At 45.2% G+C, this 12,781-nt stretch overlaps 1 protein-coding gene across 2 annotated transcripts in view; it reads right to left on the bottom strand.

The window, feature by feature from the left end:
* Nucleotides 1-10,752: 10,752 nt before the first annotated feature.
* STRA6 (signaling receptor and transporter of retinol STRA6) overlaps nt 10,753-12,781 on the bottom strand; it is a 336,152-nt gene continuing 334,123 nt past the window's right edge. For both annotated transcript variants that reach the window (XM_069624589.1, XM_069624590.1), the window contains exons 17-18: nt 12,335-12,472; nt 10,753-11,173 (exon numbers count right to left, since the gene is read on the bottom strand). In XM_069624589.1, the coding sequence (XP_069480690.1) occupies nt 10,992-11,173; nt 12,335-12,472 (320 nt within the window). In that variant the 3' untranslated portion in view covers nt 10,753-10,991. The remainder of the gene's footprint in view (nt 11,174-12,334; nt 12,473-12,781) is intronic.

Here is a 12,781-nt window from a genome sequence, read left to right as displayed (position 1 = left end):
GGGGGAGTTGTAGGGGACCCCTATCACCGGCTCCCCAGTATGGTTTAGAGGCACGGATGCACACTGGGGCCTCTGTCCCATTGCCTATCAGCCTCTACCCTGGCCAGGTATCTCTTTTTTCAGAAAATACAATGACCAGCATGCACCAGACACCACAGAACCATGGCATGGATTTTGTATCCCTGGAAGTAGAACAAAGTAAACTAGGACTACACTTACCACAATGCACCTGGGCCCAACAGACAAGATCTAGCCTGGAACAAGTGGAACAGACTGAATACCCAGATGGGAATGGACTGGGCTACCCCCTTCAGAAACTGAATGAAGACCAACCCTCCGCCCCACACAAACCCCAGACAGGTTACAGGGGAGCAGTGAGGCAGCAAAACTGGAACAGGCAGGGCACAGAATAGGGGAGACCTAGGAACACTGCCCCAACTCTGTATAACAGTGACTCAACAAGGACAGGATGGAACTCAAGGGCAGAAAAGCACCCTGACTGCATCACTGACTGGCTGGAAATGGAGGGGGCGGGGCTAGAGGGCTTTATGAAGACTCTGATTGGCCAAGGAGAGCAGCTGGCACAGGGAAGCAATGGGAGCTGCTACTAGGCAGTAAGAGGCGGGCTATAAAAAGCCAGCCGAGTCAGTTGACAGAGGTGTACGGGGGAGGCGATAGCAGGAGGCTCAACAGTCCAGAGAGGATGGTGTACAAGTTGGAGGTGGACTTGGGTGAGGCTTTGGAGTGTTTACAGAAAGAAGAGGTAAGGTGTTCAAGGTGAGAAAGTGGTACCAAACAGGGTGTGAGTGATCGAGTGGTTGGATTAATTTCGGGGGGAGAGTAGGAACCAGGTTGAGAGTTTGAAAGCGCAAGGGGATGTAAATGAGAGGCAGGAAGGTAAAGGAGAGTAAACACAGGGTGGTTTTGGGAGGGGTGAGGCTTGACTGAAACAGATAAATTCAGGCGGGAGATGGCGGGTGGAGACTTGAGAGAGAGAGATGCATAAAAACATGATATTCAGTGTAGTGAGAAAGGAGATAACAGGAGCCAGCTGGATAGCGGAGACAGGAAATAGAGTATGAGGACAGAGAGACAGGGAGGAGGGTGTAAAAGAAAGAAGACAGGCTAGTGAGGAATGGTGTGAGAGACAGCCATCGAGAGGAGAAGGGTGCCAGAACAACCAGACTAGCCCGCTCAGTCACTAAGGAATTCCCTGAGTTCCCACAGTCTTTCGGCCCTCTCTTGGACAGGCACAGACAAGACAATAGGGGTACCCTGGCTCTAGAAAATTGGCACTGCAGTACAAGCTATGGATGCAGGGAGACTGGGCTTGGGAGGTGGGACTCCAGCAGAAGTAGAGGGAAATGTGTATAGGGATCCCATCCAGAAAGAGCCCCATATTGCCTCTGTTCGGAAAAAAGCATAGCGTTAATCACCCTTTCCAAGGGCTGGAACGAGTGGTAACGGCACGGGCCGGAGTTCAAGGGCTGAGTGTAGCGAGGGCGTTTAACGAGGGCTCGGGATGTTATGACCCATTCCAGCCCTTGGAATGACTAATTAATGCTATTAGCACCCCGGGGTGCCAATCCAGTAACCTGGGGTATTGAGAGCAGAATATTTTCTTCAGATGAACGGGGCATCTGGCAGGGTCCAACCATGGACAGAAAATACTTAGATAAGATGGCCGCCACGTACTGGAAGGCGTGCCTCCCTAAACAGCCCCTTTTCCATTTCCATGGCGGCTGGCAAAGGGAGACGGAGCGAAGGGCAGTGGCAGCAGGCAGCGCCACAACCACAGTCAGGTAAGTGGGGCTGGGGAGGGATGTTGGGGTTACTTCAAATATTAAGCGAAGGGAGGGTGGGGGCTAGAAGGCGCTGCGGGGGAAGCAGCCAACGGGTTCCATGGAATGCGAGCTTAGATCAGTAGTTCGATCCCCGATCCAGGGAACCAGATTGGCTACTTCCCCCACTCCAGATGCTAATAAAAAATGTAAAGGTATTGGTTGTAGCTTGTGACTTACTGAGCACCTTGTCACAGTTATCAGTCTGTGAATACTACAGTGTTGTATACAAGTGAGGTGGAGATGCCAACTGAGAGAAGAGAACTGCAAGAGGGCGGGGATTACCATTGATAGGTCTTCATAGGAGGGAATGACATGACCTCAGAAGGACCTTAAGCAACCGTGATTTCTATTACACAACTCCATGAAAGTCTGACAAATGAATGCTGAATCCGGTCTGCCATGATGAGGTCATGTGACCTAGAGGATCCACACCCATTTCTCCAAAGTGCAGAATAATGTATTGATGTATGTGACCACTTACAATGAAACAGGGATTGCATGGAACTGTCTCTTTGCAACAGTGCCAAGGCAGAAAAAGTGATCAAATTCAGAGAGTCAGGGAGTGGAGGGAGCACAAACAGTTGAACCAGTGGCATGGAAATGGGCAAACCGGTTGGGCCTGGTGACCCCTTGGCATGAAGTTAAATGCAACATTCTAGTAAGCTCCAAAAACGCATCTTCAAATCGCTGCTAGAAGCTTTCAAAGCACATCTGGAAAGCGGAGGTGGGCTATGATACACTCCAGGAACCAGTGCTGTCAATTCTTCAGGGGCTGGTAACTAGAGATTGTTACACTTCCCTTGTACAGGCTTTTGCGCAAGACATCACACAGCATTAGCCAATACTATGCACTGCCTTATGATGAGATAACTGAAAACCACTTTAATGTAACGTCCAGAACAAATGCAGAGGGCCCTCTAAACAGGGCACAAGTGATCATCTCATGGTGATGCATCTGTTGAACGTTCACTAATGTTTTTAGAGCAGCTTATTACCAACCCCTTCGCTGTAAAGTGCACGACTCCTTTTTGGATGATGTGACGCTAAGTCGCTGGGGCAGTGATGAGCTAAAGGTGGAACGGAGCGTAGAGTAACGCTTTCACAGATTGCACGGCTCAGTGCGCAAGAGGTTTAGGCATGGAGGGCACCCTGGAGGCCCAGAGCCTTCTGTATCGATTTGGACCTCCTTGGGTCTTGCTCTCTGCTCTCTAATTTTTGTCAACGGACTTAACCTCCAAAAAGAATCCTAGAGCTTGCAGCTGCTCTCCTTCGAGGTAATACATGATGGCATGTGTCAAATCAGGACAAGTCTCACTTCAATGATGACTAGCTCACTGCTCTGCTGGCTGTGAAGTCAATGACACAGCTCGCGTTAACAAGGGCGATCGGACCATCACATTTCAACAAATAGCTGGCCTTGGTGAGCTTGCCACTAATCTCTTGGTGAGCCCCAGGTATATACAACAAGGGGGTATCTGAATGGGAGCTCCCTCCTTCTAGGCCTGCTCCCTCAATGTTGAAGCCTCTCCACTTGGTACTATAAAGCCTAGCTAAACTGCCTGATAAACTAGCCATGGAGGAACTACTTGAATCTATTCACTCGAAATGCAATTGACTACTCTGAACTAAAATCAAAAGTGCAGAAGGTGCTCCTTTATCCGTAAACTCCCTTGACAGAGCAATTCTTAGCGGACCAATATTTAAGCGGCAATGAGGGATCCAATGTTTTTAAGGTGAATATGAGCAAAATACTGCATGCTACCGGGAACGAGGGACAACAAGATGTTGGCAAGCCTTCCTTGTAATGGAAGAGCTCTCCTAATGAGGCGTCTTGACGTAGGTCGCCATTGGCAGCTACAGAGATATGCAGGACACCCTTGATGATTAACCAGGCTACCAATAGGAATTAACCTCTGGGCATTAAGCACGTTATAAATAACCTATCAAAGATCAACATCAACTGGGTCATTAGAGCTGATGCGGAGACTCACAAATGAAAGGAGCATTAAGCTGGCATTGAGAATCAGAAGCACTGGGATGCCAACACTTTGCGTCAGTTACAATGCCTGAGAAGGAATCTGAACTAGCCAAGCAATTGCTTTTGGATTAAAGAAACTGGGATCTGTCGACACTGCTGCCTACTCTTGTCATCGACGTCGGGTACCCAAACATCCCGGATTTGCCCGAACTAGGCCCTCTGTCCCCCAGTCCCGAGAGTTTTTTTTTAATTTAAAATCCACCCGGTTTTTGGGAAAGGAAGAGTGGTCACTACAGAAAGGCAACAATTCTAGATTACTTGTTTACATAATAAACTGGTACCCAGCTTGCCATCCTCACTTTTGTCAGACCTCTGACATACCAGGGCAGCCTCGAACCTACCACCTTTTTGTTCATAGCCATATGCATTTTCTGATTGCGCCAGAGAGACTGGTTCAGAAAAAGAGCATAACAAAAGCTTCTCAAAGCGCTCTAGCGATGTATAATTTTGCAAACATGCAGTTTACATAAAGAAGTGAAGGAAATATTTATTTGAATGCGTGATACCATGGGGCAAAGGGGGCGCACATGGGAGTGGTTATGAGGTCGGGAGGGTTCTTTGAATGGGCTGGGGGTGCCAGTCCAACTTTTATGTTTTTGGCCTGTACCATTTTTTATTTTTAAAATCTGGTCACACCACATGGACAGGCATAGTCAAACTGTGTAAGGAGCTGGTGTTAAGCCCGATAAAAGTTCCGTACTTTGACGGTTTCCTCTCAGATAATGGCTGCAGTCCGTTGCCGCTTTCCCGAAATCACTTCACCCAGCTTGATTACGGAAGAGCTCTTAATTGCAGGGATTGACAAAATGCTCAACAGGAGTTGAATTCTGGCCACCCAACAACAAATTCCATCCTTGCGTCTTCTGAAAACATCTGACAACGATGGATCTGCATGAAATTACCGAGTCGAAAAGTCCGACCACCAAAAGTCCGTTTTTCCCCACCCCCCCCATTTTTTCAGCGATATGTGGGAGGAGATCCTCCACAGTCCCCCCACCTTACACCTATACATTTATATTAACTTTACCCACCCCACATATACATATGTGAATAAATGGGGGTCGGACTTTTGGTGGTAGGACTTTTCTACTTAGGTAATTTCATCCTAATCCAATAAACGATGACGTATGATGTCTTGCCTTCAAGTTGTTTACCCTCACTAAAATACAATCTCCGGTGATGGCAAGAATGCTTAAGACAAACTCTGATTTTTTAGATAGTTTTGGGTATTGATGGCTGGCCTGAGACGGCCATCTCTGTGCACCCAAATACAGGGTAAACTAGGCAGGTAGACCATGAACATGTAAGAGATAATTTCACGATACATTGTAACAGCAACTTAAAAAAGATACAGATGATAAAACAGTCAGGGTTATTAAAGGTAATTTCAGCGTGGGCTGGGAGTGGATGCCAGGGATTTTAGAATCTGAGATGACCTTACGCCCCTAGCCACCCTTCAGACATATAGTGTCCTGGGATTCTAGGTGCTTTAAACACTTGTCGAAGTTATTTGGTTATCATGCTATTCTGTTGCTAGAATACTGGTTAACGTATTGATGGACTGAAATACTAGTCTATTGCAGCGCGCCATGAGATGTTGCGTCGCTAAACTGCGTGGTGGTCTGATGATCTGTGCAAGGAATCACTGAAATAGCTCATGTTTCTGTCCTTCAGTAACTTCACATTACATTCATCGTGCCTTAATTACTGTCCATTATTTTATTTATTTATGTCTGTGTTCCTCCTGGAGTCTTGGAAGTTGGAGCATCTATTACCCTATGTCCACTAGACTGGCGAAAGGGTATGAGATGCAACATCACAGCCCCATTATTATAGCAGGGGACTTTAATGTACATTGTCCGGCACAGTTTCATATGGATACGTGGAAAGAGGGCCTTTCATTGATGTTGGTGGGACTGGGCTAGAATAAAAAGTGAGCAATCCATCTGGTGTTTTTTTGCGCAAAAGCCCTTGTTGACTGGGGGCTTTGCATGCTAAATGGTCAGGCAGAGGGGGATACCCCTGGTGCCTATATTAGGAGTTCTGACTCCCACTCAGATTTGATTTGACCTTTTCCACCTGTTCGGATATGGATTACGGCAAAAAGCTCAAAATATTCCCTATGGACAAACTATCATTAACTATGCCAGTCAAGTCTGACCCTTAACAAAGAAATCCTGGGTGGAACGGATATCTTGGAAAGTGGGAATACAAATAAAAAGGTCCCAATGAAACATCTTCACCCTGTGGAGACAGTTAGATGGCCTGGACCTGACTGAGATATTGGAGTGGGATGTGCTCTCAGAACATTCTGCCACTAATCATTTATCGCTTTGAATTCCTGGCTGAACTGCTAGATTTGGTGCTTTAATAATTCCTATATCACTAGATTGAGACCGGCCCCTAGCCGAAAAATAGGATTATGCTGTTGACACCAAAAAAAGGGCTGTGACACATCCCCATAAGATCAGGGGAGGACTTGGACCGGAACGAGACAGAGCGCAGCTCCGGCAAAAACTGTCTTGCTGGAGTGCTGCTCCGTGTAGACATGGGGCACTTACCCCCCCCCCTCCCCCCAAGCTGAGGAAGCTCTCTGACCTTGACTGTCATGAGTCTCTTGAAGGCAGTGTCAATGGATGCAGCTGAGCATGTCTTCACAAACTGCGTCTGAAAGTGATAAAGTGATCCATTGCTCAACAGCCCAAACGGTCCAAAGCTGTATAAATGTCTCATGCTTTGCACACATTTTACTGTCAGGGTGACTACTCTGGCAGAGGAAATGAGCACTATACCAAGTATGCTTTGCATGCTCAGAAGGAATGCATATTTGAATTACTAGCACAGCCAGGTTTGTTTTTATGCAAAGCAGCCAGTATCCTATATTGAGAGCACGCACATCATTCAACACGTAGCTTCGCCCCTCAATCACGCCTACACCACTGACAATCCGGGCCCAGTTCCACCCACACAACTGACAATCTGCCCCCCAATCCTCGCTGTGCGTTAGGGGGAGGGGAGGAGTTCCCCCAGTACATTTTGTCAATTTCTGGTGCTGCATAAGATTAATCAGAGAGGGGAAAAAAAAGAGAATTAAGCAATACTATTGTAATTGATTAAAATACAATACAATAATAAGCTTAACTAGTAATTGGCGAAAGATGCTACAGATTCTTCCACAGGGGAGGCACCAGGCCCTGGCATTGGGTGGGCCAAAACCCTTGCACATTGAGGAGGTAGCTGGCAGAAAGCAGCACTCTGCCGTTCTGCTCTGCCAGGAAAGGATGCTATGGCAAGAGCCTGTCAAAGGGGAGCCGAGCATTTACATTTAAACATCCTTCGCCTGGCAGCAGTAGGAACAAACTACAGAGGCAGAGAACAAGAACCTCAGGAGGAGCTAGGAAGATTCCCTTTGATGAGGCTGAAGGTGGAACTGCTAGGTTCATCCATCGTTTAGAGGGCCAATGCATCCAATGATTAGCATTGCTTTAAAGAGCCTCTGAACTGGGATGAGAAATGCATCTATTGGGCCCAAGGAAGGCAGATTATCTATTCAGACTCCTGGGCTGAGATGAAGAGGAGGGGGGTGTTGGCAGCGCACAATGGGCAAATGGCCCCACTCCTGACCCGCTTTCAAAAATGTTATGCACTCCCACCCCCGCCACCCACAGCAGAATTATGAGTCTGGCTCTGCCCCTGTAATGTTGCAAGTAATGAAACCAAATGCTTCTGGGCATATTTTAAGAAATGGGCTTCTAATAATCAAATGGCTCACAGAAATTTGCTAGATGAGATGGTATGGTGTGATTATATCAGAAATGTATACGATTATCATAAAGAATGCTTAAACATTATAACTCTCAATCCTGAGGCTGACTTGCAAAGCACAGAACGCATGAAGTAGTATATGTCTTAGTGTGCAGGGCAAAAAAGTCTTGGGTTCCTTGCCATGTTGGCCTGGCCAGTATCTCACTTGTACGATAGCCTGACATATGGTCTCATAATTATTATTATGCTATTAAGGCAGGCCAGTTGTTCCTTTGGCAACCCTTAATCATAGACTGAGTCACTACTAATCCTTGTACATAAGGAGGATCCCAAAGAGCACCCCAGAAACTATTATCATCTTCCTTATGGTTGTGTTAAGCAAGTTCTTTGCATCCCCTCTTGCTAAAGACCTGCTTAAAATGTTGGAGGAAGTACATCCAGTCTCTCCTTTGCAGACAGGGTTCAGAAAGGGGTTATTGGCAGAATAGAACGGGTTCATCTTACACTTCCTTTCATAGACGTGCTTCGAGGTCAGGATAAACCCCCCCCATCTTTATGTTGCCTTCCTTGACTACTTGGCAGCTTTTGTGCATGTAGACTGAGGTACGTTGTAGGGGAAACTAGGAGATTGAGGAATAGAGGCGGGACTTTTGAACCTTCGGATAATGTTTCATCAGGGCACTACGGTAAGTGTGAGGCTGAATTACAGAGCTTTTACTAAATCAATGACGTTGTAACATGGACTCAAACTAGGTTGGCTCCCTCTGCTGTTCATCCTTTACATGGCGAAAGTGCCTAGTTGTTTTGAGCATGCAAAAAACTATGGGCATAAAATGGGCAGATTTCATATCGGCTGGTTGGCTTATACAGATGACTTGGTTCTGAGAGATCATATTAAAATTGGTCTAGCTAGGATACTAAAACCAGTGGAGGTGTACGCAGAAATTATCGACTTTAGAAGTATAAAGTTTCAATTCTAAGGTAGTTTCCTTCTCTTCTAGCAAAGGTAAGGAAAGATTTCTTTGTTTAGAGACCATTATTTAATTTGATTAATTGGGATTACTGTTTGTGGGAAAAGTGCAAGGAGATCGGTTAGCAAGGCACAGCCTATAATGCCTGCATGAGGGATTTTGACCAGGCTTATGTGGTTGGGCAGGGTATGTGCGCTTATATTATCGTAAAACCAGAATGTCACACCAGCGATTCTATATGGTGCTGGAACCAGGTTGTGTTATAGGTTTGAGTTTTATCGAAACCAGAGGACCTTCTTAGGCACCGTGTATTGCTTTTGCCAACTTGTACCCTGATACAATATATTGGAGTTAAAGAGGGTATTTTATCTTTTTCAGCCTTACCTACTATTAGAAGCACTATAGAATGCAATTCGCTGTTAACGCAGCTCGAGAATAAAGCTAATCTAATGGGACTGCCCTGAATTGGAAATCCTTATTACAGGAATACATACAACCTTTACCCACCAGACAAATGGCTCACCCAGCCATACGTGGCGCAATCTCCAGAGAAAAAGTTAAGACACCTATTTATGCATTTAAGAATGAACTTGTTGAGCACAGAAGAAGTGACGATACCGAGAAGAGAAAGGAAATTCAATTGTAGAAGATGCCTCATTTGATAGGAGATCAATTCCATTGAATCTTTAAAAGACTGGAGAATTGAAAGCGATAGCATGGATAATCTTAAAAGTACTGTTTTTAGGTTGTTTCAGACATAATCCTACTATTTTAATAACTGAAAACATATGGATACATTGAATGAATGGGTATCAATTTGCTCGGACAATATCTTTGATGAATTTTTGGGAAATTATTTTATCATAGTTTTTAAATGTACATCATTTTTCATGTTTTGTTTTAAACCAACATTAATAAATTTTAGAAATGTACTAGCGAGGCAAGGTTGTTTACAATTTGTCTGATGTGACATCAGAAGCACTGGGGAACATTTTAACACGTGATGTGTGGATGTTTGCACATTTCCAAATACGATTCTTTTTCGTTTGCCAGGGTATGCACATATTCTTTAGATCCTGAATATCCCAGAATCTCCTTTCAGAGCCTAAAATCTCCAGGGAAAGTTTGGGGTTTAGGGTGGGTCAGGTTTATTGTAGTGCAAAAAAACACTGAAGATCTAACCTCAGTGGGTGTCAAGACTATAGGCAAGGAGAGAGGGAGTGAGGAAAAGTGCAGGCAGTGTGAGGCTGGGGAAGAGTTAGCCAGAGGAATTGGTGAGCTGTGCATCCGTGAGCCACATCCAGATAAAACCGCACATTAATCACTTTACTGTGGCCGTGAAGATGTATCACCCAAATGCAAGACCCACAATTGGAGCATGTCGCTATGTTGAAGCCTTGTGTCTTGCCCAAGGACATGCTTAAATTCTGCCGAATGGTATATCAGTGAGTGCAGAAGAGATCTGTGTGTAACTTGTAAGCCACAGGTTTTAAAGTAAATTTATAATGCTCCGAGCTGCAAATGATTAGCCCTGCAAAACAGCAGTTTCCTTGGAACATCTGCTTACAAAAAACACTCAGACCTTTGAACCCACTGTTTACAGAAACTGTCATCAATTTGAGTGCAGAACACCAACTTAAAACTGAACTTAGAGGTTCACAAGGACTGTATACTCTGAAAATTAAGTGATTTTAAATGTACCAAAAAATGTGCCTGGGCCTCTTAATAAGTACCTGGAAGCAGGTACTGCTGGAGTCAGGTTCTGATTGGCTGATGACATTTCTTTTCATCATAAGGCCCAGAGCTCTGTGCTGGCCAGTTTGTGGCTTTGTTTAACACGTGCGGATTGGTCTATTCGCGGAGTGCATGTTCTAGTGCTCATTAGGCTAGGATGTCAGATGTGGGCTTGTCTGACCTTATGATGCCAAACCTAATTTGAGTCCACATATGGAAGTGGATATGTATCTGGGATGTCCCATCTACAAGCATGTCTGCAATTCTTAAGTAACACTTGTCCTCCTCAAGAGCACCCAATGACCTAGACATAACTCAGGACCTGGAGATATTCTATCGCTGTGAAGTCAGCCACTTCTTACAGATAAGTAGAATAAAGAGCCACCTGGAATGTCCGGTCTTCTTCGGAGGCAGTGCTTTAATAATTTTTACCATTCATATACAGTGTCTGGCTGTTGATTCTAAGGTGCATTTGAGTAAGAACAGGAATCCAATATCACGTCAAGTTCAGCGAGAAAACACTCCTCTCCTGGTGTAACACAGAGCGCCAACGGGGAGTGTCCAAGGCTGGAAACTACCTAAAGAGTCTCACCCCTCTACATTTTCTCTCTCAGTTTGAGCGACATCTGGTGGCCGTTCTCATTTGGGCTCCACTGTCGGCATCCCATTGGGCATAGACCCAGCTAGACGAAGGCGAGATGTCCTAAATGCCAGGAGGGATGGGTTGTTTAGGAGGGTGTAGGCCAACCACCACCGCGTGCGGCTCTGCCTGGACAGGACTCCTTTCATCAGTGGCTTTTTGGACTGCATCAGCTGGATGCCTGTGGAGAAGAAAAGTCCAAGTTCTCGTCAGAGTCACGGCACCAAGCGGGACAACATCTCAAACGATTGGTTATTTTGCACTTTACAAATACCAAGTAACATAATTGGGTAATATATAGATCTAGATATATAAATAAAATCGAACATATCCATTCTCAAATCAGGAGTACAATGGCCAACAGAAAAGGATCTTTGGATTGGTCTTTCATCCCGTTTTAGAATTCCCAATGCTGCATGATTGATGGTGCGTCCCAACAATGTAACATGATTGACCTGGGTCTCCAGGATCTTTGAAACCAATCTGACATTAAGAGATCAGGATTGGTGGGGTTAAAAGGATATGGTGAGGGAGACTGATGGATACGCAATGATGGAAAAAGTAAAGCTCTATAGCTGTAACATAGGACTTAATGATGAAGAGGAAATCCACAGTCAAAGAGACTATACACATACAGAGTCAGTGATCATTGATCAGAGTTCCAAAATGGTAAATCACAGATATGGAGGCATGGAAAGCAAAGCACAACGGATCTGCCAACTGTCTGATGCGGAACTGTACAGAACGAAATCCACATCTTGCAACAATGCCCCAAAAATCTGGGAATCTAGAACTGTTCAATAGAGAATTCTGGGGCAAGATCACTAACTTCACAAGCGTGGAATACAGTCCAAGATGTGCTGTTATGACATTACCCAGAAGGGCCAGAAAATTCAGCACAACACGCATCAGCATTTAACGGCATCCGATGCCCATAAACATATATATCAAGTTGTTGCAATTGTATGGACCTGGAAATGGACGGTATCCGTAGAAATGACCGAATCCCACAAGAGGAGGAAGAAATTACTGAATTTGTTTGGCTGATTTATTTCGAAATCTATGTACATTTTTATTTAAATATAAGTGTGGGGTCGGCTAGGGGCATTAGTTAAGGTGGGGAGCTCAGGGTGTGTGGGGGGTGTATCCCTGCATTATTTTTTTTTAAAAGTGCAAAAAGCAAGTAGTAATTTTGGTTTTGCGGCCCAAAAAATGTGGCCATTTCTCCATTTTGTTTTTAAAAATTCAGTTAATTCATGGACAACCGTGCAAATCCGTCTAATCACACAAGTCATTGCAAGGATGCATTAATCATTGTATTGCATTAGAAGAAATGAGTCACCTTCTTCCACATCACCCGCTTTCTGCCCAGGTGGCCCCTCGTAGCTGCTCGGCTGCATCAGCAAGAAGCAAAAGGTTCTCATCATGGGGTGCGACTGGCTGGCCTCGATCTTCAGGAAGTGGCAGTAGGTGCGGTAACCTGGGGTGCAAGGAATCGCGCATTAAAGAAAAGGAGACACAAGCCCCCCAAGAGACAACAGACTGTATCAGGTAATAATGTCCCCATTCATAATGATGCCAGGAAAAGCCATTGGCGACATTGTATATGGTAGCAGTATGTATGGGGACGGGTTGCGGGGTTGTCCCCTGCTCCCTTTCAATAAAAAAAAAAAAAGCAGTGTTTGCAGGGGTGTCCCCCGCCTGTTCAACGTAATAATGTCTCTGCAAAAAACGCCGACTTTTTTGTCAGGAGACATTTTTGCAGGGAGATTAACAGACATGCAAGCTT

This window comes from Ambystoma mexicanum, chromosome 11 (genome assembly GCF_040938575.1).
Source record: "Ambystoma mexicanum isolate Mex_15411 chromosome 11, UKY_AmexF1_1, whole genome shotgun sequence".
NCBI classification, from domain to species: Eukaryota; Metazoa; Chordata; class Amphibia; order Caudata; family Ambystomatidae; genus Ambystoma; species Ambystoma mexicanum.
Note: the sequence above shows the minus strand (reverse complement) of the source record. Positions and strands in the feature narration are given on the sequence as shown.